The following is a 23108-nucleotide window of genomic DNA, read 5'->3' as shown; positions in this document are numbered from 1 at the left end:
GCCACGACAAGGACACGGGGGCCCAGCCCGGGCGCTCGCCTCGCGAGCGGGGCCACGGCATGGCGGGGCGCGGGCCGCACGCTACCTGCCGTCTGCGGGCCCAGGGGCAGCCGCTGCTCCGCGAGGCAGTTGATGGCGCGGAGGGCCAGCGTCGCGTGAGGGCAGCCGCTGCTCTGCCCGTCCCACCAGCAGCTCTGCAGCACCGCGGCGAGACCGCAGCTCGCCAGCTGCTCCGCCAGGCCCCGGTGGCTCTCCATCAGCGTGTTCACCACCAGCAAGCCGTTCTGCACGCCCGACGAGCCCCTGCAGGGACAGAGCGATGCAGGCGCCTTCCTCCCCCAGGCACGGAGCCTCCCCTGCACCCACAGGCCACCCACCTCTATCCTATCCCCCCCCATCCACACACAGGGTCCCCCCAGCCCCAGACACTGTCCTTGCTCTGCCCCTACCCTGGGACGCTCTGCATGGTGCTCATGGCAGCGGGGATGGCACTCAGCAGGCTTGCCGAGCCCTCGCTGGAGGCAGAGCCAATGCTGGCAAAGATCTCCCGCATCATCTGCGCGTCGGCATGGCTCAGGGGCAAGGGCTTCTCACCGGCACCTCCGGGCTCGTCGGCCACAGCTCCCACCAGCACCTTCAGGGCCTGCACGGCCAACGGCAGTCAGGAGGGCAGCGGGCATCTCCGCCACACCCACGGCTGCCCACCCACGGCGTCACTCTGCCACGCTCACCGCCAGGCCAGCCTGCTGCACCAGGGCGGAGGCAGCGTGCTGCTGCAGGCAGGCCAGCACCGCCCGCACGCCGCCCTCCGTGGCAAATGGCACGCGCCAGTCGTGCTTCGCCATCAGCACGGCCACCAGCCGCAGCGTCACCACCACCACGGCCTTCTCGGCCACCTCAGCGCTCAGCAGCTCCACTGTCACCTTCACCAGCTTCTCCCTGCACGGCAAAAGACACCTCAGGAAGAGCCTCTGGGCACTGCCGCTGGCACTCCGGGCCCTGCCAGTCACCTTCTCCTGCCCACACGGCTCTACTGCAGCTGGGTCACCCCAGCAATGAGACTGCCTGGGGCAAAGGGACACAAGATCCACTGCTCTTCCTGCTGAGCATGCAGGAACACACTGGCCTTCACACTCCCTCTCCCCCACGCTGCCCACACGGCCCTCCCCAGCCAGCACGCAGGCTGCGCAGCACCCCATGGCTCACCCAACTGTCCTCGCCTCCAGCCCGCCCCAGGCTTTCCCGACTTGATGCTCGGCCTCAGGCTCCTCCTCCAGGATCTTCACGATGTGCTTCAGCCCGGCTAAGCGCAGCCCCACCTCTGAGCTGCTGCTCTGGATCACGTCCACCACGGCTCCAATCCTGGCCAGCGAGCCCCTCTCGCTCAGCCCCTCGGAGCTGCCCAGCACTGACGGGAGGGAGGCAGGGACACAGGCGTCAGAGCAGCGGCGACAGCCCCGCAACTCCCAGGGTGCCGTGCACCCGCAGACCCAGCACCCACAGGCCCCCCTCCCCACGCCTGGCCTCCCACGTCTGCCCAGAGCCTTCCTCCACCGAGGCAACGGAGCCGCCTCCAGCACCGTGCCTGTGCCCCCACGCGTAGCAGGCAACTACCTTTGGCCTGCTCCTCTGTCACCTCTGGGAAGAACAGCCCTTCGCTCGCAAGGAGCTCGCTGAACAGCTCGGAATCCGACTTCGCCGCTGCAGCGGGGGCTGCCGAAAGGTCTTCCTTCGCCGTCGGGCCTTCAGGGCCAGCACTCCTGCAGCTGGCACCCTCCGGGGACACCCCAGTGCTCCCTCCGCCACCCTGCTCGGTCCCCCTCTCGAGGAAGTATTTTGCGTAGACGTGGGAGCCGTGCAGGTCACGCCGAGTGCTGCCCTGGCACCGCTCCTCCAAGACCCACAGCACCTTCCGGGCCAGCTCCGCAGGTACCGACAGCTGGATCAGGGCTTCTTCATCCACCTCCGACAGCTGCACAGACGGGGTCAAGTTCACCCTCATGGACTCGCCACAGACCCCGCGCCCCTTGTGACAGCCAGAGCCAGAACCCACAGAAAGGATGCACCGCCAGAGGCCCCCAGGGCCGTTCCCCAGGGCCACCCTCCTCTGGCTGTGCCCAGCCCAGCTCCCGCCAGCCCAGGCCTCCCACCTGCACTCACCACCCAACCCCAACCGGCAGCATCACCCCCTGGGCTCGCCTCGCCTACCCAGACCTCGCTGGACACAGCCACTCGCCCAGCGTCACGGGAGACCGCCTTCCCTCCCACCTCTCCTCGCCCCTTTGCTGTGCCCAGCTCCCACACTTTTGCCATCCCCCGCTCACCTTCTCCTCTCACTCCCGTTTCTGCCCCGTCCGGGCTGTCCCTGCACAACTCACGCTTGCCATCGCCACCGCCAGGCCCGGGCCCTTCCCCAGTGTTCTCCCTCCCGCTTCCCCACTGCAGGCTCTGGCCCGCACCTGCTCTCCCTGGTCCTGCTGGATGAGACAGGCGATCTCTTTCTGCTCCTCTGCCTCCAGCTTCTTCACAAAGAACAGCAGCTCCCACCACTCGGCACGGCTCAGGGCCTCTGCAGCCTCGGCCGGCTGCTCCCCCAGGTAAGGCAGGGAGTACAGACCCCCAAAGAGCTTCCAGAAAAACGGCTGCGCCACTGCAGGACAGCAGAGCAAGGAAGGGCACCGTCAGCTCTGCCAGTTCCCCTGTCCTCTGCCACGCTCCCCATGTTCCCCGGGGAAAGAGCTCCTGCGGACTATCTGGGCAGAAGAGGTCCCCACTGTCCCACAGCCTGCTGTGCGAAACAAAGGTGACAGGAGGGCAGCAAGAGAGGGGGAACACACTGGGAGGAGACCCCAGAAGCTGTAGAGATGGGGATTACCATCTTCACTTGAACCTCTTTGGGCTGTAGAACAGAAAAAGCACATGCTCGAAATGGGCACCTCTAGCTCACTGCTCCCCTAAGCTGTTCCCACAGTGCCTGGACCACCCAGGGCAACACACTTGGACACCCTGCACCAGCAGAAGCCACAGGGCCCGCGTGCAGCTGCAGAAGCGGAAACAGAGCTGACCCACGATGCTAGAGGACTCAATGGATAGGAACTTAATTCTGCCATGAGCTTCTCTCTTTTCCAAATGCCTCCTGCTGGCCAACAGGGCAAATATTTATAAGCAAAAGTAAAATGAGACTGCACAGTTATTTTTAGCTAATGCATTCAAAAATGAAGAGAGGGAGATAAAATCCATTATATAGGTTAGATATTCCCTAGGTAATTTATGAATACACTTTCTGATATCCGCTAAGCAGCAACTTGCAGCTCTTTCTGCAAATGGAAAGTGGGAGACATTCACCACCTCAGGACACAACAGAGAAACGCCAAGCTCACTCCTCGATGCTCAAGCATGCTAAGAGCAACTACATGCACGGCTGATTACAAACAATCAGTCAACATGAGCTAATTTATCCAACTCTCTAGATACAATGCAGAAAGCATCTACTTTTTCAATTCAATTTCTATGTGGGATATGATGACTGGAAAGAGTTTTACACAGAGGTGGAGCCCATGCTTCTACCAAAATCAGAGAAACTGAGAAAAAAGGCAAAGTCTAACCAAGTTTGTTTTAACTCGGTCACTTCAAACTGACATGTAGTTAAGTCTTTAGTTACAAGAGGCAGAAGCCATTGAAGAAGCCATCTTTTCAACTGACAACAAGAATATTTTTCAAATAGATAATCAGATGCTGATCTCATGTATATTCTGTCTCTTGCAGCAGTTAAATCCAAATCACTCTACCCAAAAGGTGTCCTACAAGATCACGGGCATGACAAAAGAGTTACTTTAACAAGTTTCCCTGGCCAGAGTCATGTCAGATGCTGAACAAGAAAGAGGTATCTGAAGTCTGGATTTTCCCTTTTATCTGCTTCCAGTATAAGAGCAATGTCAAATTCTAGGAGATTCTGCAGATGTCTTCTGAAAACAGTGCATTTAATGCTCACTTTGCCCAAAACTGAGTGGTATGAAGTTAAAAGCATTAACATGCTAACAATTTGTTTAAAAATTCACATCACTTATTTAAGCGAATCTGAGGGTGCCTAAAGCAGTTTCATCTCAGAGAGATTCTACGTTCTGATTTTGGCAGTTTGTTCAGCTAATTCAAATACAAGTTTTTGACAGTCGCAAGTTAATTCTAGGATTCAAAAATACTCCACACAACCACAAGCCATGTGATTACTTAACCAGTTCTACACAGTCATACAAACTAAAAGCTCATAGTGCTTTCTAAATCCAACCTGCTAGTTGTTAAGTTCTTAGCCATGTAAAGTTCGTCACTCAAAAATATGCCACAGCAGAATCAGAAAGAGATGATACAGCCACACACATGCAGGACATAATCTCACCTGTGTCTAGCTTAAAGCTCTCTATTGGACTATATTCTTTCTCCTGAGCAGCAGGTTCTTCCCACTGGTCTCCAAAGCCAATAATCTCCAACATGTGCCAACACATCCAGTAGGTTCGTCCTGTTGACTGCCACAAAACCTGTGGGTGAAACAGATTTAGATGATCAGATTTGCTCACTTATTCAATCCTCATGCTACATTTATCCCCTCTTTTCCCAAATGCATGGAGATAGCAAGCAGTGCTTAAGCTGAAGAACTCTTAATTCACATACAGATATCCACACACGCATTGTCTAATTTTTAAGCATACCACCTTTATTAACTTGTTTCCCTTGTTACACCTGGATCTTTATTAAAAACATCAGCTTTGCCTGTAGTCACTACAGATCTCATCTAGCACAGCAGCAGTGACAGGAGTGCATCCAGTTAAGCAGGCCCGTTCCAGAAGTGCTCAGCAGCAGGTGCCTTGGGAAAACCATACAACAGAAGAACTCAACCAATGCTACCTCGAGGCAGATGAGCTGTATATGAAGGGTCTTGAGGCACAAACCACTTAGTGAATGCAAATGTAAATAAAACTATTTTTCTTACTCTGACTTTACTTTCTATTGGGTATACTTTTACACCTTGGTCATTCATCAACCCTCTCAGACAGGTTTTGGGCTCTTGACAAGCATATCTCAGAGAAGGCAATTGTTTCCTGTGCTTTGTCCAAGTTGCCTCTCAAAATCAAAAGGATGTTTTTTATGGCTTTTCATACTGTAGTTTTACATTTAACCTTCTGAGCAGAAGGAGGACCCAGCAACAGCAAGTAGATGTCAATAACTTAAAAAAACAGCAGAAAAACAAACGGATTGCCTGCTTCACTGAGCGCTTTTGGAGTTACACCAATGCTACTAGAAGTCCATTGTGCTGGAGAGCTAAAGAGATAAGATGCTGAGAGACTTTAAGAAAGTACTACATGGAAGGAAATTAAGTTAAACTCCACACACAACACCAATTAGTCTTCAATGCATCCCTGATCTAAATTAGTTACGTACCAAATATCATCTCACAGTAGTCATGGAAAGATATGACTGAAGGCCCAGACACAACAGTGAAACTTTTGCTTTGGAGAGGCGAAGAAAGCAACAGAAAACAGAGCAACAAAGGAAAGACGAGAGGAGGCAGGAAACAGACTCATGATGGACTTGCCTCCATCAAAAATGCACATGAATTTGCATTGTGCACACAGGAGACTGACAGCAAGCCTCAGGCAGGATGAGCTACAAAAGCAGAACACATCAAAAAGGAAAGGATCTAAATTTTAACAAGACCAGGGAGAAGCAGTTCTCATAGCTTGAACTCAGTAGTCACCAGCAGATAAACTGTCAATATGAAGCAAGTGTGATACACAAGGTAGAAAGAGGAACAGAGATAAAAATCAAGTTTCCCTTCAAAGAGAGACTGATGCAAAGGCCCAGAAACGCAACGACGGTCAAGAGATGTCATTATAAAGATGAATGTGAGATGTTTGATTCCTGGTTTCTCCCTGTGAATAAAAATCTCATTGAATGGTTTGACTCGCAAGTTTCTCACATAACTCTTAGCAAACTGCTACAGACACATACACAGATATGAACATAAAAAGCAGGGTAAAAAGCAACACCGTCAAAGACTGCATGTACATTCCAAACTTCCCAGGCAGACTGGAGGTCAAGGAACATTAATAGCTGCAGAAATTAGCTATTTCCAAATACAACAGCCAAACTTCTTCACTGAATGTTAATTACCACTTAGATCTAGTTTTGCCAGTAGTGTGAGCCTTACAAAAGATTATTCTTGAAAATAAGCCTGAATGGAGCAATTGCAAGTTCATTCAACCTAATTAAAAAGAAAAATAAACAGGAGAAAGAACCCAAGGGACCAACTGGACAAAGCGAATGGACGTTAACAGTACACTTCAGCTCAACAGTGAACAAAAAAACCCTCTGAAATTTGTATCGCAGGCAACAGGAGAAAAATGTGAAATGATCTTGGTGCTCTTTCCAAGTGTCCAATTACATTTAAGAGTAAAAGCAAGTACAAGCTTACAAGAAATAGAAAACTGAATTTGAGAAAAACACAAATCTTAGAAATCAAGGAGCATAAGGACAAAGAGAGAATCAGTAGGAAACGTATTTCCTTTGCTCTTTATCTTTACAGACTAGGTTATAAAAGACAAAAGGTTTATCAACCACTTAAAAATAAGATGCAAAGCAGTTATTCAATTGAGGGGGCCTGAAATGAAAAATCATCTATGCACGGTCCAAAACTAGAAAAGTATGTTACTTGAATATTGAGTAAACACAAAAGAAAGCAAAGTAAACTGATAACTAGTAGAAGAACGCAAATCCAGAAGCTGCCACAACTGAGGGAGAACCAAAATCAGTTTGGAAGAGACAGATGAAAGACATGCCATGTAATCTACCAGAAGCACAGTCAGAAAGCAGGAATGATTCAGGTTATTCACTGGTGTTTTGATGTGACTGACAAACACTAAAGCCAGTGCTTCTAATTTGAGAAAAAAAAAAAATCCATTAAATAAATCATCATTACAACTTCTTGACTTCAGTAGTATGCAAACTATTAAAGCATATTTTAGTGGAAAGAACAACAAAAGGTTTCAAGGTAAACAGTAAATTTGAATTAACAGGTAAACCTGCTTCAAGTTTCAGTTCTGACAGACTGACGCATTAGCTTTCTTTGGTGAAGTAATTGATTTTCTAGATTAAAAGAAAAAAAAATTTCAATTGTCAACTTCAGTAAAGCACAGGGCATCACACGGTAAATCATTAAACCAAAGAAGAAAGTGACTGAGTAGAGGAACTGTGGGCAAGAAATCTGCTCAACAGAACTCAAGAACTTAGGAACATGAAGGCGGAAGAACAGGAGTAGAAGAAAGAGCAAACAAGATGCGCAAGCCATATTTGTACAGCACAGGCTGCCCTAACAGTTACGCTCTCCCAATATAAGCACATACTGGTAATATCCACCACCAAACAAGCAGATCAGGCTGGAAGCACCCTTCTTGCACACACACATTTCGGAGCATTTTAAGCTGCTGGTTTGAATTACATCCACAAGAAGTGCTCCAAAACTAGCAGGCAGTTAAGAAGCCTGGACCAGAGTAAGTTAAAGTTACTGAAAGGCTACTGGAAAAATTCATCCTAAAAGCAGTTCTCACTGAATAAGCAGAAGAGTATCAGAAGGAAGAAGCAGTCTGTAACTGGCTGAGGAAAAAATCTGAAAGAATATTCACACAATTTCCCTGTGCACAAGAAAGTAAAGAGAGACAATAAGAGAAAAGAGATGTCAGTGTTTAGTGTTTTTAATTGGCTAATTCTTATTTGGCTGTAAATGAAAACAAAGGCATTCCACAAAATAAAACGGGCTGTAGTACAGGAAGGCTAGAGAATCTCATGCTTAACCAAAGCTGAAAGTACATTTAAAGAAGATGGTTTTCAAACACACAGAAGGTAATGTCACATTCTCCACCTCCTCTCTGGAAACATTGGTAATGAACTTTAAGTTACAGCAAGAGAGATTTGAAAGAGCATTAGGAATCACTCATTTCTACAGATACCAGAGTGAGGCTTCTCAGCCACTGATTTTTGAGTATCAGCAACACAGAGCTTTGCACTAGCGTGGCACTGAAGTCTGTTTGCAGACCACCTATATCCGCAGAAATCAGCTTTGAGTAGGGAAGCCTTTGAGCACTGGGTGAAGTAGCACGGAAGTGCAGCTATGACCAACTGAAGTGGCTATCTCAATTTAATAAATACTATCCAATATATACTATATTATACAATATTCAGATATTTATACACCTAATAAATACTGTACTAACATAAATACTATCTCGATTTAATAACAATTTCATGAACTGAATTATAGCCCTGTTTGCAGCCAACACAATCCTGGACTGAGCAGAGGAGATGAGCAGAGATAGCCCTCTATCTACGGATGACAGCCAGCTGAAGCTTGATTTTTAAGAGGACAGAAATTGTGCCTCTAGCTGCAGTGTCTGGGAAGCTCAAAAGCATGGCCAAAGTGCAAGATCAGCAGACAGCCTGCAGAAATAACCATACATAGATTAGAGTGACGTCCAAAGCCCACCGGCTCCCCACTGCATAGTCAAAATCTCAGCTCTCACTGAACATGCGCAGCCTTCAGGACTGAGAAGAAGGACTCAAGAAAAAGGTCTAAGCAGGAGCACACACCTCCCCATGCCCAAAAAAATGCTGGAACCACACTCAAATGCTCTCCCATCCCCAGGCCTGAGTCCAAGCCCTGCTGCTGCAGCACTGACCCATACACTAGCAAGATATTCTGGGAGTGGCAAGAGCTGAATGCCTTAGGCTGAGAATTGGACACCAAGCCAACAAAAGGAATCTTGTGGTCATGTTTACTACAGGTTTCCCCATGAAGAGAAGCCTATTGACAAAGTCTTCTTACTCCAGCTATAGGAGGGATTGTGCTCACAGGCCCTCATCCTGCTGGGGGACTTCAACCACCCTGACATCGGCTGGAAAAGTAGCACGGGGAGCTACAGGCAATCCAGGAGACTCCCGGAGTGCACTGAAGATAATTTCTTAGGCCAGGTAATAGACAGCCCTACCAAAGGAGATGCAGTACTGGACCTGTTGGTCACCAAAGCACGCAAGCTAATTACAGACATTAAGATTGGAGGCAGCTTGGGCTGCAGTGATCATGCACTGCTGGAGTTTGCAGTCCTGAGGCAAAGAGTAAAGTCAGGACTCTGAATTTTAGGAGAGCAAAATTCCAGCTGTTCAAGGAGTTAGTCAACGGGACTCCCTGGGAAACTACCCTCAGTGACAAGGGAGCAGAACACAGCTGGGAGACCTTTAAGGACACTTTTCACAGAGCACAAGAGCTCTCAATCCCCAAGTGTAAGAAATCAGAAAACGATTGTTGTCTTCCTAGACTTCACCAAGGCTTTCAACACTGTCTCCCATAACATCCTCCTAGGGAAGCTCAGGAAGTGTGGGCTGGATGAGTGGTCAGTGAGGTGGATTGAGAACTGGCTGAATGGCAGAACTCAGAGGGTTGTCATCAGCAGTGCTGACTCTAGTTGGAGGCCTGTAACTAGTGGTGTCCCCCAGGGGTCAGTACTCGGCCCAGTCTTGTTTAACTTCTTCATCAACGACCTGGATGAAGAGTTAGAATGTACCCTCAGCAAGTTTGCTGATGACGCCAAACTGGGAGGTGTGGTAGACACACCGGAAGGCTGTGCTGCCATTCATCAAGACCTGGATAGGCTGGAAAGTTGGGCAGAGAGGAACCTGATGAGGTTCAACAAAGCCAAATGCAGGGTCCTGCACCTGGGGAGGAACAACCCCATGCACCAGTACAGGCTTGGGGTGGACCTGCTGGAGAGCAGCTCTGTGGAGAGGGACCTGGGTGTCCTGGTGGACGACAGGTTGACCATGAGCCAGCAGTGTGCCCTGGCTGCCAAGAAAGCCAATGGAATCCTGGGGTGCATTAGGAGGAGTGTGGCCAGTAGGTCGAGGGAGGTTCTCCTTCCCCTCTACACTGCCCTCGTGAGGCCCCATCTGGAGTAGTTCGTCCAGTTCTGGGCTCCACAGTTCAAGAAAGATGAGGAGCTACTGGAGAGAGTCCATCTACAAAGATGATGAGGGGACTGGAGCATCTCCCCTACGAGGAGAGGCTGAGGGAGCTGGGCTTGTTCAGCCTGAAGAAGAGAAGGCTGAGAGGGGACCTAATATATGCTTATAAATATCTGAAGGGTGGGTGTCAGGAGGATGGGGCCAGACTCTTTTCAGTGGTGCCCAGTGACAGGACAAGGGGCAATGGGCACAAACTGAGGCACAGGAAGTTCCATCTGAACATGAGGAAGAACTTCTTCCCTCTGAGGGTGATGGAGCACTGGAACAGGCTGCCCAGGGAGGTTGTGGAATCTCCTTCTCTGGAGATATTCAAGACCTGCCTGGACGAGGTCCTGTGCAGCCTGCTGTAGGTGACCCGGCTTCGGCAGGGGGTTGGACCATATGATCCACAGAGGTCCCTTCCAACCCCTACCATTCTGTGATTCTGTGAAGGCAAGAGACCAGCATGGCTGAGTCATGACCTGCTGGTCAAATGAAAGGGCAAGAAGTAAATGGAATGCACCTGCAGTGGAAGCAGGGACAGGTAACCTGGAAAGAGTATAGGGACATTGCCCAGTGGTGTAGGGATAGGGTCAGGAAGGTAAAGGCGCAGCTGGAGCTGAACTTGGCAAGGGACACCAAGATTAATAAGAAGGGCTTCTGTAGGTATGTCAGCCAGAAAAGGAAGGTCAAAAAAAGTCTACTCCCCATGATGAACAAGACTGGTAAACTGGTAACAACAGATAAGAAGGCTGGGATACTGAACAACTTTCTTGCCTTAGTCTTCACTAGCAACCTCTCTTTCCACACCTCTCGAGTGGATGTACCTCAAGGCAGGGACTGGGACAGCAAAGTCCCTCCCATTGTAGGAGAAGATCAGGTTCGAGACCACCTGAGGAACTTGAACATGTCTATTGGGCCCAATGAGATTCATCATAGTCCTGAGGGAATTGACTGATGTAGTTGCCAAGCCACTCTCCATGATATTTGAAAAGTCATGGCAGTCAGGTGAAACCCCTGGTAACTGGAAGAAGGGAAACACTGTGCCCATTTTTAAAAAGGGTAGGAAGGAGGACCCTGGGAACTACTGATCCATCAGCCTCACCTCTGTGCCTGGGAAGATCACGGAACAGATCCTCCTAGAAGATATGTTAAGGCACATGGAGGACAGGGAGGTGATTTCAAGAAGCCAGCATGGCTTCACCAAGGGCAAGTTTTGCCTGACCAACCTAATGGCCTTCTATGATGGAGTGACTGCATCAATGGACAAGAGAAGAGCTATGGATGTCATCTATCTGGACTTCTGTAAAGCCTTTGACACAGTCCCTCACCACATCCTTCTCTCTAAACTGAAGCGATATGGATTTGATAGATGGACTATTGAGTGGACAAGGAACTGGCTGGATGGTTGCCTCCAGAGAGTAGTGGTCAACAACTCAATGGCCTGATGGAGATCAGTAACGAGTAGCCTCCCTCAGGGAACTGTACTGGGACCAGTACTGTTTAAACCTTCATCAATGACGTAGACAGTGAGATTGAGTGCACTCTCAGCAAATTTGCAGATGACACCAAACTGAGTGGTACAGTCAATGCGCCACAGGGAAGAGATGCTATCCATAGAGACCTGAACAAGCTTGAGAAGTGGGCCCATGTGAACCTCATGAGGTTCAACAAGGCCAAGAAGAGGCTCCTGCACCTGGGTCACAGCAATCCCTGGTGTATCAATACAGGCTGGGGCATGAAGGGATTGAGAGCAGCCCTGCCGAGAAGGACTTGGGAGTACTGGTAAATGAAAATTGGACGTGAGCCGACAATCTGCACTCACAGCCCAGAAGGCCAACAGTATCCTGGGCGGCATCAAAAGCAACATGGTCAGCAGGGCAAGGGAGGTGATTCTGCCCCTCTGCTCTGGTGAGATTCCACCTGGAGTCCTGCATCCAGCTCTGGAGCCCTCAGCTCAGGAAAGACATGGACCTGTTTAAACGGGGCCAGAGAAGTGCCACAAAAATTATCAGAGGGATAGAGCACCTCTCCTATGAGGAAAGGCTGAGAGAGTTGGGGCTGTTCAGGCTGGAGAAGGGAAGGCTCCAGAGAGACCTTATAGCTGCTTTCCAGTACCCGAAGGGGGCTTGTAAGAAAGGTGGGGACAAACTTTTTAGTACGGCCTGTTGTGACAGGACAAGGGGTAATGGTTTTAAACTGAAAGAGGGTAGATTCAGACTGGATATGAGGAAGAAATTTTTTACAATGAGGGTGGTGAAACACTGGAACAGGTTGCCCAGAGAAGTGGTAGATGACCCATCCTTTGAAACATTCAAGGTCAGGTTGGACAGGGCTCTGAGCAACCTGATCCAGTTGATCCTGCTCTCTGCAGGGAGGTTAAGACTAGACGACCTTTGAAGGCTCCTTCCAACCCAAAGTATTCCATGATTCCTCCCACTCCTCAAATATTGAGGCCTTTTCCCTAATCTCTGGCACAAACTTCACAACTCAACTGCAAATATGCAGCTCTAACAGCTCTTTTCAACACAAACTCTCATTTAAGGTCTACCCACCCAAAGTGCGTTTTTAAAAGGAAACAGATCCTGGCATATACTTGCAGATCAAAAGAAACAGCTATGCAGGCTGCGTCCAACCCAGCTAGAACAACAGAATGCCGTAAGTACTGTAACTCACATACCAAGGCTTAAGACCTTCGATCGCCTTTTGCTGTGTTACTTGTCTATGCCAGCTAGCCTGTTCCCAAGCCACCCCCCCAAGATCAAACCAGAGCTAGGGACTGTTCCTGGGAGGCAGGATATAGCCACCAGGCTAAGAAATCTTAGCAGGACAGCCCACGATAAACCACACACTAGCTTTCCTCTGGACCTTCCAGCTCTGAAAAGTGACTTCTTTGCTAGGCAGACGCAGACAGTGCCCTAATTATGATACGCCTATTATCCAACTTCCTGCACATCGTTAGGGAATCATCTGTTACCCCTGTCACCCCTGTCACTCCCCTCTGCCATCCCAGCCAGACTACTTCCATCAGCGACCTACCTGCGCTGTGTGCATGCTGTTAGTGCTCTGAAGAAACTCGCCTTCCTCCCCAGCTCTAACATCACCAGAGTCCTCCAGCAAGCGCACCCGCGTGCCGCGCACCAGGTTTGCCTGTAAGTACTCCACATAGCCACTGCGGTCTGAGAAGTCTGACCGGGTCAGGAAGGCACGACCCTGCTTTTTGCGACGACCACGATTTGAAGTGAGCACAGGCATTTGGGCAGCGGTGCAGGCTGGGGTTTTGGGCTGGAAGATGGAGTGGGTGGTGCGAGGCCGCAGGTCCTGCTGGGGCACCAGCTCTGCCTCGTGGCTGTGGTCCCAGCCCATCACGTGCACCAGCTCCAAGATGAGGTTGGCCATGGCCATGCTGAACTCAAACTCCTGCTTCACACGGCTCCTCTCCTCAGCGACCAGGCTGGCCACAGCGCAGTCCTGCCGCTCCCCTCCTTCCTCCGCGCCACTGCTCAGCGTGTCCATGAGAGAAGTGACACACAGGTAGCGCTTCACCAGGACAAACAGCAGCTTCCCGGGGATCTGCAATAAGCACGGCTGTCAGACCCAAGCCTGAGGAGCCCCTCCGGCCCCCAGCTCGCCCCCAGCCACCAGCTCATCCACAGTCAACAGGCTCCCGTGATAGCTCCGCACCAGCAGGCAGCAGCGGAGACCTCTCAGCCCACCCTCATCACCCTCCTCAGAGACAAGGCTCTCCATGCGCCTCTCCATCACCCCTCACCCTCAAGCCAGGCCCAGATCCTGTGCCAGCTCTCCCTACACCCAGTCCTGCTCAGCTGCTCGCTGCCCTCCTGGCCCAGACAAGGACACCAGCTCCGGCCCCCCACTCTCGCCCCTCCAGATCCCGCAAGCCCACAGGCCCAGGGCTGGCAGGGCCTGCTGCTACCTGGGGAAGGTGAATGCCCTCGAAGGACACACACTGCTCTTCAGAAGACATCATCTCAGCAAACAGCTCCAGCAAGGTGTAGCGACCATCAAAGTCCATGTGCTGCTCAATGCCATCCTGCTGGCTCAGGGACAGCAGGACATAGGCCCGGCTGCCTGCAACAACAACAGAAACCCTCCAGGGCCCATAAAGATAACCCTCACCCCACCTTCCCCGCGCCACACGGACTTGCAGGCAAGAACAGCTTTGCTGCTCAGTGTCACCTAGAACCACGTTCTGCCCTTCAATCTGGCTTTCACAACATTTTGCTCCACTGAGAAACACGGCATTTTTTCCACGCCTAAAGCTGCAAGAGTCCCCCAGAGGAGCAACCCCAAGTAACTGACACCAGCACAGGGATACAGGGAAGAAAAAAGTTACATTTTAACCTGAATCAGCCCCTCATCTGGAGACCCACACGAACTCAGGCACTAGGACAGGGAAAGCCAGATCTCTTCTGGAACACACCACCACCAGCAACCTCCCAGGTGCACCCAAGCCTCACTGGGGACTTCCAAGCCACAGCAGCTCCTCTCAAATGAGAGGACTGGGTGAGGACCAGGCCCCTGCCCACCAGCGCCTGAGGAAAGGCTCCCTGCCAAGAACGGGCCAGAGCCTTTCCAACTCACAGCATGCAGCAGAGACACCCCAACGCCCTGCCAAGTCCCTTGGCATAAGTCCTCCTAACAGTTAGTCAGCATCCCAGCTCAGGAACCCATCAGGGGAAAGAGCTCCCAAGTCTTAGAGCACCCCAGACAACTATGACCAGGGAGCCGCTTGGAAGCTCCACTCTGATCCTTCCCCTCTCGCCAACGAGCCCCGAGACACACTGCTTCCCAGGCATCCCACACCTGCGACAGGCCTGGCACCCCTCAGCTGCCCACCAGCACCTCCTCAGTGGCACCGAGCAGCACCAGCCCCCACCTGCGTCATGCGAAGCCAGGGCCCTCAGCATCTTGCCGGCACTGCGGCGGATTTGCTGCTCCTTGTGGCACAGCATCTCCATCAGCAAGTCGAGGGCTCCCGTCTCCTTGAAGGCACCTGCCAGCGAGCCGATGCTGGCATATGCGCTCAGCACGTGGATGGTGTTGAGGACAGCAGACTTGGGGGCCCCACTCTTGGCCATCTGCCGCCCAGCTCGCCGCACCAGGCTCCTGACATCAGCCTTCATCTCCAGCAGCGAGGCTTCATCCAGCGGCACATCTGCACCCAATGCACTGGCTGCCTTCTCCTCTTTCACCCGTGGCCCTGCCAGCTCCCTCTTGCCCAGCAGCGCTGGGCAGCTGGCGCAGACTTCTTCAGCAGACATCCACATCGAGATGTTCTCCGGCTTGGTCTCTGCAGAGCAGGCACCGCTGCCGCCCACCGCTCTCTCTTCCAGGCTGACAACACACCACTGGATCAGATACTCCAGCTGGCCGTCGTGGCCCCGCCGCTGCCGGAGCACCTCCTCCGGGTGGGCCTGCAGGTTGGGTCCCAGGTGCACAAGCAGGCTGCCATCACGCCTCTCGTCCACCATGACAGGAAACGTGCCTGCAGAGACAGAGGGGAAGCAGGAGCAAGCTTGTATTTCTGAGCTGCACGCCAGGGGAAACACAAGCAAGCACCTCAGTTGCTTGACAGTAGAAGTGCCTGAGGTATAGCTTTTGACCCTGAGATCCTGCACCCAGGATACTTCTCTGAAGAAAAACCCATTTTGCAAAAGCTCACACCCCTCCTCCAAGAAAATAAGCCAGCATTTCATAAACAAACCCTGTCCCCAGCACTACTGGCATGCACAGAAAGCGGTTCTCCTCAAAAAACCCAAGGCAAAATGGACCCATTCAGATCCTCTTATAAGACAGCAAGTAATGACAGGAGGGAGGCCTGGGTCCTGTTCTCATTCCTGCCACTGTCCACAACGTGATTCTGCGCAGGTTGCTGCTTTTACCTTTCTGTCTTCCCTCTCGTTATTTACCATTTACATCTGTTCAGACTGCAAGTTTACCTAGAGCTCAAGGCTTCAGGCGGACACTCCCTCTCACTGTGGAGCTAAACTTAATTTGAGTCACTAGGCCCTGAAGAAAATAACCAGCAATTTCTCAGATCAAGTTCATATACATCATATCAGGTCACTATCTAGCAGCCACTTGGTATTTCCTCCTTGGCCTCCTCTCAGACATTCTTTGCCTTTACAGTGTTTAGTCAATAGGCAAATTCAACAAAATTAAAAGATTACTACTCTGCTGCCCGACTGTTCCCCACATCTTAGGACTACAAAGTAGACGACGTGACACTTCTCTGCTTTCTTCTATGCAGAGAGGAGCAGGAAGCAATCTGCTGCTCAAGACTGACTGCCAGCAAGCAGCTGGCCAACTGTAGACAATTCCACACACAATGGGCTGACTTCACTACCACAAAGGATGCCAGACCAGAGTCTGATGAGAAGGTTCTCAAGGGAGGTTGGGCAAGTGGTAGTGCAAACACACGCACAGGCCCTCTTCTTGTCTCTCACGCACACTAGCAAGAGAAGCAGTGAAGCAACGCGTCGTCCGGCTGATGGTGACACAACTGATTCTTAAAAAAGGAGTTAACATACATAGGACATAGTCAATCCATGCAGAACTGAAGAAGACACGACTGTCGGAGACAACGACAAGCACATTAAAGATGCTTCCCAGGTGCCGAGAGAAGCCTGAGCTCCTGAGAATTTCATACCTACCTTCAGCTGTGCCTTCCTTGGAGTTTCCAGTAAGCTAGCTGGGAATCTTCTTGCAGTCTCCCTGTAACAAAAGGACCAAGTTCTTCTCCTGTGCTTTGTAACAGTGTTTAGAACCCACACCTTTAGCCAAACAGCCGTACAGCGCACAAAAAAACCCCACCCCGAGAGTTTCACATAAAATAACAACCACAGCAAAACAACAGTCTCTGCGAAGCACCATTTCGTTTGATAGCTTCACCCCGTCCCCACGTCACGGCATTCAGCAGGTAAAATTTTGCCTCTCCGGAGCAGAGCTGTCAGACCGGGCCCAACGGGAACCCCAGCGAGGCCGGGGAGAACCGGGACTCGGGGCCGCCGACGCGCCAGCTGCGGGGCGCAGGACGACCGAGGCACACCCGAGCCCGCAGCTCCCTTCCCGGACTGCTTAAACCCTCGGGGAGCCCCGTCCCCGCACCGCCAACAGCCCAGACGCGGGGAGACCCGCGGAGCCGCACCGCCACCCGCACCTGTAGCCGCCGCAGCTCCCCACTTCCGGGTCCCGGGCACGCGGACCACGCCCGCTACGGGTGGCGGCGAGGGCTATGAGACCTCGCGGGAGGGGAGGGGAGGGGGCGGGCGGTGCCGTTGCGTGCTCCGCGGCCCTCGGGGCCGCCGTGCTAGCGGACCGGGCCGCAGCCTGCTGCCGAGAGGAGCCGCCCCGCCCCGCCCCGCATGTGGCTCCCCCGGGGGCGGCCCGACAGCCCGGCCTGCTGCGGGGGGAGGGGGAGGGGCGCGGGCCTGGGCCGGCCCCTGCGAGCGGGGCGGCCGTTCGTGGTGGCGCACTGCGGCCGCCTGTCACAAGGCCTCTGCCCCCCCCCCCCCCATGCAATGAGTGCGAGGGACAGAACAGGGTGAAAAATCAGAATATCTCTGGTTCTCCTATCTGATGCTAGAAACGAGGACAAAAGGAGGTTGGGAGCTGGAGAGAAGGTTGGTGGGGTTTCTCTGGTGTTAACAAACTCGGTTAAGGACTCTTGCAGGGTAGGGGAAGGGAATGCTGAAGGCATGTAATGTCAGCACCAACGCTGTGGCAAACTCAGTGTTAACCAAAAACTGCAGTCCGGCGACTTCTTCAGGCCTGGGCTTCAGGGGTAATTTCAGCCCCGCACACCCCTCCCTGCCTTGTTTGGCTTGGTTCAGCAAGAACAACACTCGCCCTCGGCAGGGCCTGGGTTGTGATGGTACCTGAACTTTAAAATAACTCCCAAAACACCCAAAGTTGTGTTTAGACAGGACACGTTCTCGTATTCTGCAAAGGGTGCAAGGTGGAAGATGTCCACAAATCAAGTGCACACACTGACAAGTACATTGCATATTTATACAGTAAAAAAATGTTAGTACTGCGTGTTAGCCATACCCTCCTAACTACCCTGGGTTCGTTCCCGTCTCACCTCAGTGTAAAGATACAGTACTCCTAAAGCTCACTAGGCATGCTCAGCGCATAAGGGTCTTTGCCTAGGCCAAGGTCTCCAGCTCAGGGGGTGTGATTTTTAGGATTATAATAAGGGTAGTTTGACTAAGGATACATGACTTCTCAGTTCTCCTGCTAAGTTTGCAACATACATAGAACATCCCAATTAAGTGTCCTCCTCAAGGTCCAGTTGCTCCAGCATGTCCTTGGTTAAAGATACCAAGTGTTTGCTCTTCTGATTAGAGATGATTCAACACCTTCCACCTGCCAGCCATCTCCTGGGTTGAACAGGTCTGTAACCATCAGGTGTTCTGTATCTGGAACACCAGCTGCTACTCAGATGCTTCTTCTTGAGTTAGTAACTATCCTTAAATTATAACCTTGTTCTTAACTGTTAGTTCACCCTGTTAAACTATACCTAAATCTTAGCCACCAAGGTAGAAATTTCCCCTCTTTGAAAGTTTCAAATAGTTCACTTCAGACTTCCATATTCTTTAATCACCATTAAGTTCCTGACAAACAGTCTGCATAATTGCTTGTTTCATGCAGCCAATCAACATTATAATAGTTGTGATAGTCATCATTGTAATCAAACTTTGGACCAAACTGGCTAACCATCCTGTAACGGACCATCTACCCATGTTCTGCAGGATTTTGTTTATCCAAGTATTTTCTGCACTTTCTTGCAATTCACTGATCCCTTTTGCCACCCTCTTGATTTGGTCGATCTGTTTATTAAGATCTTCAGTCACATTTGGAATACGGACACAACTGTTCCCTATATAATTTATGATATCCACACAATCCTCTTTCTTTGACTAATAACATATCTAAGGCCAGTTGATGTAGTAAAGTCATTTCACTATTGACATGAACTTGTTTGTTTAATGTCGATAATCCACTTTCAGTGTTATTTACTAAACATTCCAATTGCCAAGTCAAGTTGGCAAACAGTACCCAATTTTGAAATGCCATAGTTCCTGGCTCGTGATTTATACTTTGATAAGGTTTCCTGTATAATATTTCAAATGGGCTAACCTTTTCTTTGGACTTTGGTGTAGTTCTTGCTCTCAGTAATGCCAACGGGATAGCATTGGGCCATTTTAGCTAAGTTTTCTGACAAATTTTATTCAATTGCCTTTTAATTGTCGGATTCATTCTTTGTACTTTCCCACTAGGTTGGGGCCTCCATGGTGTGTGTAAATCCCACCTTATCTCTAATGTTATTGCCAATGACTGAATTATTTTTGCTACAAAATGAGGTCCCCCATCTGAAGATATCCCAACTGGAATTCCAAAATGAGGAATTATTTCTTTCAGTAATACTTAACTACCTCTCTAGCCTGATCAGTGTGACAGGGAAAGGCTTCTGGCCATCCAGAGAAAGTATCTACTAACACCAAGAAATACCAATACCTAGTTTCCTGGAATATTCTGAGAAGTCTATTGGCCAGTAATCACCAGGACTATTTCCCTTTTTAGCTTTCCCAGATGGAGGTTGAATCTGGGGATTATTTCGCTGAGAGATTTCACACTTCTTGGCAATACTCTTAGCTATACTTGCCATTTCTACACTTAAAGTGTGGAGTTTAACATTATCCATAAAAGCCTTTACTCCCCAATGTGTTCCTCTGTGTTCCTTTTCCATGAGTTCTCTCATGATATTTGAAGGCACTACCCACTCAATCATCTTCTGGGATCCACCATCCTTCTTTATTCTTCTCCACATTTAGCATTTGGCTAATTGATCATCCTCTTTGTTGTAGGTCCATGGTCCTTCCAAATCTTTATACCTTTCAGGCAATATTCACAAAATCTGTTCTTCCACTGCTCTTTTGGCTACCATGTCCACCTGTTGATTTCCAACAGCTTCAGAAGCATTCCCAATTTTATGAGCTTTACAAAGCAGAATTGCCACTTGTTGAGGTAAATCTATAACCTGTAATAATTTTATCATTTCTCCATATTTATGTGGTGTTGCCTGTGATGAAAGAACCCCCCTTTCCTTCCAAACTGCTCCATGTGCATGAACAACTCCAAAAACATATTTAGAATCTGTCCACATATTCACAGTCTTTCCTTCTGCTATTTCCAAGGGTCTTATTAGCACAATCAGCTCTGCCTTTTGAACAGAACTGCTAGCAGGCAGGGCTTTTGCTTCCAGTTCATCTTCTCCAGAAATAGCTGCATATCCTGTCCTTCAAATTCCATCAATCACTTGGCTGCTCCCATCTATAAACAAATTCAATTCAGCTGAATCCAAAGGTGTATCTTTCAGATCAATCCTACTTGAATATACCTGTTTGATGGTTGTTAAACAAGCATGTTCCAACCCAGTTTCCCCAGACAATGGCAACAGGATGGCTGGATTCAAAACGGTTGTCACAGTTCCACATCATCTTGTTCCCAGAGCATGGCCTGATGTTTTATCATCCTCCTGGGGGATAACCTATGTCCCCCCCTTTTGTTCCAGAACTGTTGTCATAGCATGAGTCACCTGTTATTCTCTGTCCCAAAGTCAGTTTTCTAGATTCTTGAATGAGCTACACAGTAGCAGCAACAGCTCCTAAACAGGAGGGCCACTCTTTATTTACTTGATCTAATTGTTTGGAAAAATATGCAACTGGTTTTTTTCAAAGATCCAGTCCTTTGAACTAGAACTCCAAGTGCAATATGCTGTCTTTCACTCACAAAAAGGTCAAATGGTTTATCCAAATTAGGAAGTCCTAATGCAACAGTGGTTTCACAATCAGCCCAAAATTAGCGATCCACAGGCGACTCCATCCGGCCATTCCCAGAAAGGCTGTCCACTCTCATTCGCATGCCGGTTCTGCTATCTGGCAAATGGCCTCCTTCCTTTCTGGACCAAGGCTTTGTTGGCCCTGGGTGATGGTGAACCCCGAATAAGTCACGGCCTGTTGTGTTATTTATGCCTTCTTCTTTGACAATCGATATCCTGCTGCTGCTAGAAAATTCAAGAGGTCACTAATGTAATGTATAGCATCCTCTGGTATTCATGCTCCTACAAGGATATCATCCACGTATTGCAATAAAGTTATTCCTGTATTTTCTTTTTGCCAACTCTCCAGTTCTTTGGCTAGTTGATTTCCAAAGACTGTTGGACTATTCTTAAATCCCCGTGGAAGAATGGTCCGACAGAGTTGGGTCTTTCGACCAGTTTTTGGATTTTCCCACTCGAAGGCAAATATCTTTTGACCTTCGTGTTCCAAGGGAAAACAACAGAACGTCTTTTAAATTTAAAACAGGGAACCACTGATTTGTCCCTTAATTGTTGTCAGTAAATCATACGGGTTTGCTGCCACCGGGTGGACAAGTTGCACAATTTGATTTACTGCTCTCAGATCCTGAACTCATCTATATTCATTTGAATGAGGCTTCTTTATGGGCAAAACTGGGTGTTGTACTCCAATTGGCATTCTCGTAATAGTCCCCGAGTCATGAAATTTTCTGTTAAAGACTCTAAACCTCTCCTTAGTTCTAGATTAATAGAATATTGTTTTCACCTTACCGGTCATGCTCCAGGTTTCAATGAGATGTTTACCACTTCAGCTTCTCAAGAGCGTCCTGGGAACCCAGAGGCCCATACCAGAGGGGTTACTGCATTCAATACCTGTTCTGGAATAGTTTCAGGTTCCGGTGTCTTTTGTACCTTCTCCTGTAATATAAACACTTGCGCCTCCAGGACTTTCTCGTCTGGTATTTGTACCTATATATTTCCTTTTTCAAAAACAATTTGTGTATTTCGTTTACTGAGTAAATCTCTTCCTGACAAAGGCATCGAGCAATCGGGTACACAGAGAAATTTACGAGAAAAACTCGCTTTCCAATTCCACATTGAATTGGTTGAAAGAAAGGTCTGACTTCCTTCTTCACAGTGGCCCCAACAACAGATATAATTTGTTTACTCAGTTTACCTTTACATGTGTTTAACAACTGAACAAGTTGTGCCTGCATCAATCAGGAAATCTACATTTTCATTCCCTGACTTCAAGGTCAGGGGCTTCTCCTCTTCTAGTCCTTCCAGCTATCAGATTGAAATCTTCCCCTCCAGGTCCCTCATTTTCAACATCACTGTCATCTTTCTCATGATCAGTTTATCCAGCCTCCCTATTCCAATTCCCTCCCTGCATATTTTCCCCGCCTTGGAGCCACCACTAATTCTACGTCATCTTCCTCTTCCAACGGTTCCTTGTACTTTTTGCATCTTTTACCAATACTACATGGAGAACAACAACGTCTAGGCGGTTTGTCCTGAGCTTTTCTAAAGGCAAAACATTCGTATCTTTTGTTATCAATCCACAGTCTTTTCTGCTCTTATAATCTATTTGCCATGTGAAAAACAAATCCACATATGGTACTTCATCACATTTTCCTTCTGTTCTACAAAACAATATTAATTGCAATATAATATTATAATCCAAAGTTCCATTCTTTGGCCACTTTTCTTGGTCTTCTAATACATACACTGCCCATCACTGGTTACAATATTCTATTAACTTCTTCCATGTTAGTAGATAACCTCCAAACTTATTTCAATGATTCAAGATACAACCCAGCTGGGAAGCCTTAGTTATTCCCCCTCCTACAGAAGATTTTACATTTCCCATTTATACTTATCTCCAATATACCACAACAATATCTTTTATGATTGCCAATAATATTACCAATACTAATATACCAATTACCAATAATATTACCAAATATACCAATATATCAAACTAAAACCTAGCTCAACCTGCTTCGGTCATCACCTTACAAGCGCAGGAGAGATAAAACAGTAGCTACAACCAATTTACACCAATTAATCCACCAGTGCTTACTCTAACCCTGTATGCCTTACTCAGGGAATACCAGTATACCAAACCAAAATAACAATGTCTCTAGTCCTGGTTTCAAATGGTCACTTACCACCCACCAGG

The 23108-nt window shown here is 49.2% G+C and overlaps 1 protein-coding gene across 6 annotated transcripts in view; it reads right to left on the bottom strand.

Moving 5' to 3' along the window:
* LOC104333601 (cullin-9) overlaps nt 1–17405 on the bottom strand; it is a 36190-nt gene extending 18785 nt beyond the window's left edge. For 5 of the 6 annotated variants that reach the window (XM_075413286.1, XM_075413287.1, XM_075413288.1 and 2 more), the window contains exons 1-12: nt 17225–17405; nt 16719–16779; nt 14942–15550; nt 13979–14133; nt 13081–13614; nt 4394–4532; nt 2460–2650; nt 1615–1972; nt 1207–1408; nt 732–939; nt 450–643; nt 86–303 (exon numbers count right to left, since the gene is read on the bottom strand). In XM_075413286.1, the coding sequence (XP_075269401.1) occupies nt 86–303; nt 450–643; nt 732–939; nt 1207–1408; nt 1615–1972; nt 2460–2650; nt 4394–4532; nt 13081–13614; nt 13979–14133; nt 14942–15536 (2794 nt within the window). In that variant the 5' untranslated portion in view covers nt 15537–15550; nt 16719–16779; nt 17225–17405. Of the gene's footprint in view, nt 1–85; nt 304–449; nt 644–731; nt 940–1206; nt 1409–1614; nt 1973–2459; nt 2651–4393; nt 4533–13080; nt 13615–13978; nt 14134–14941; nt 15551–16718; nt 16780–17224 lie in introns of those variants that run through there. The other variant, XM_075413291.1, reaches the window with a different exon arrangement.
* Between the last annotated feature and the right edge of the window lie 5703 nt (nt 17406–23108).

This window comes from Opisthocomus hoazin, chromosome 2 (genome assembly GCF_030867145.1).
Source record: "Opisthocomus hoazin isolate bOpiHoa1 chromosome 2, bOpiHoa1.hap1, whole genome shotgun sequence".
NCBI lineage: Eukaryota > Metazoa > Chordata > Aves > Opisthocomiformes > Opisthocomidae > Opisthocomus > Opisthocomus hoazin.
Note: the sequence above shows the minus strand (reverse complement) of the source record. Positions and strands in the feature narration are given on the sequence as shown.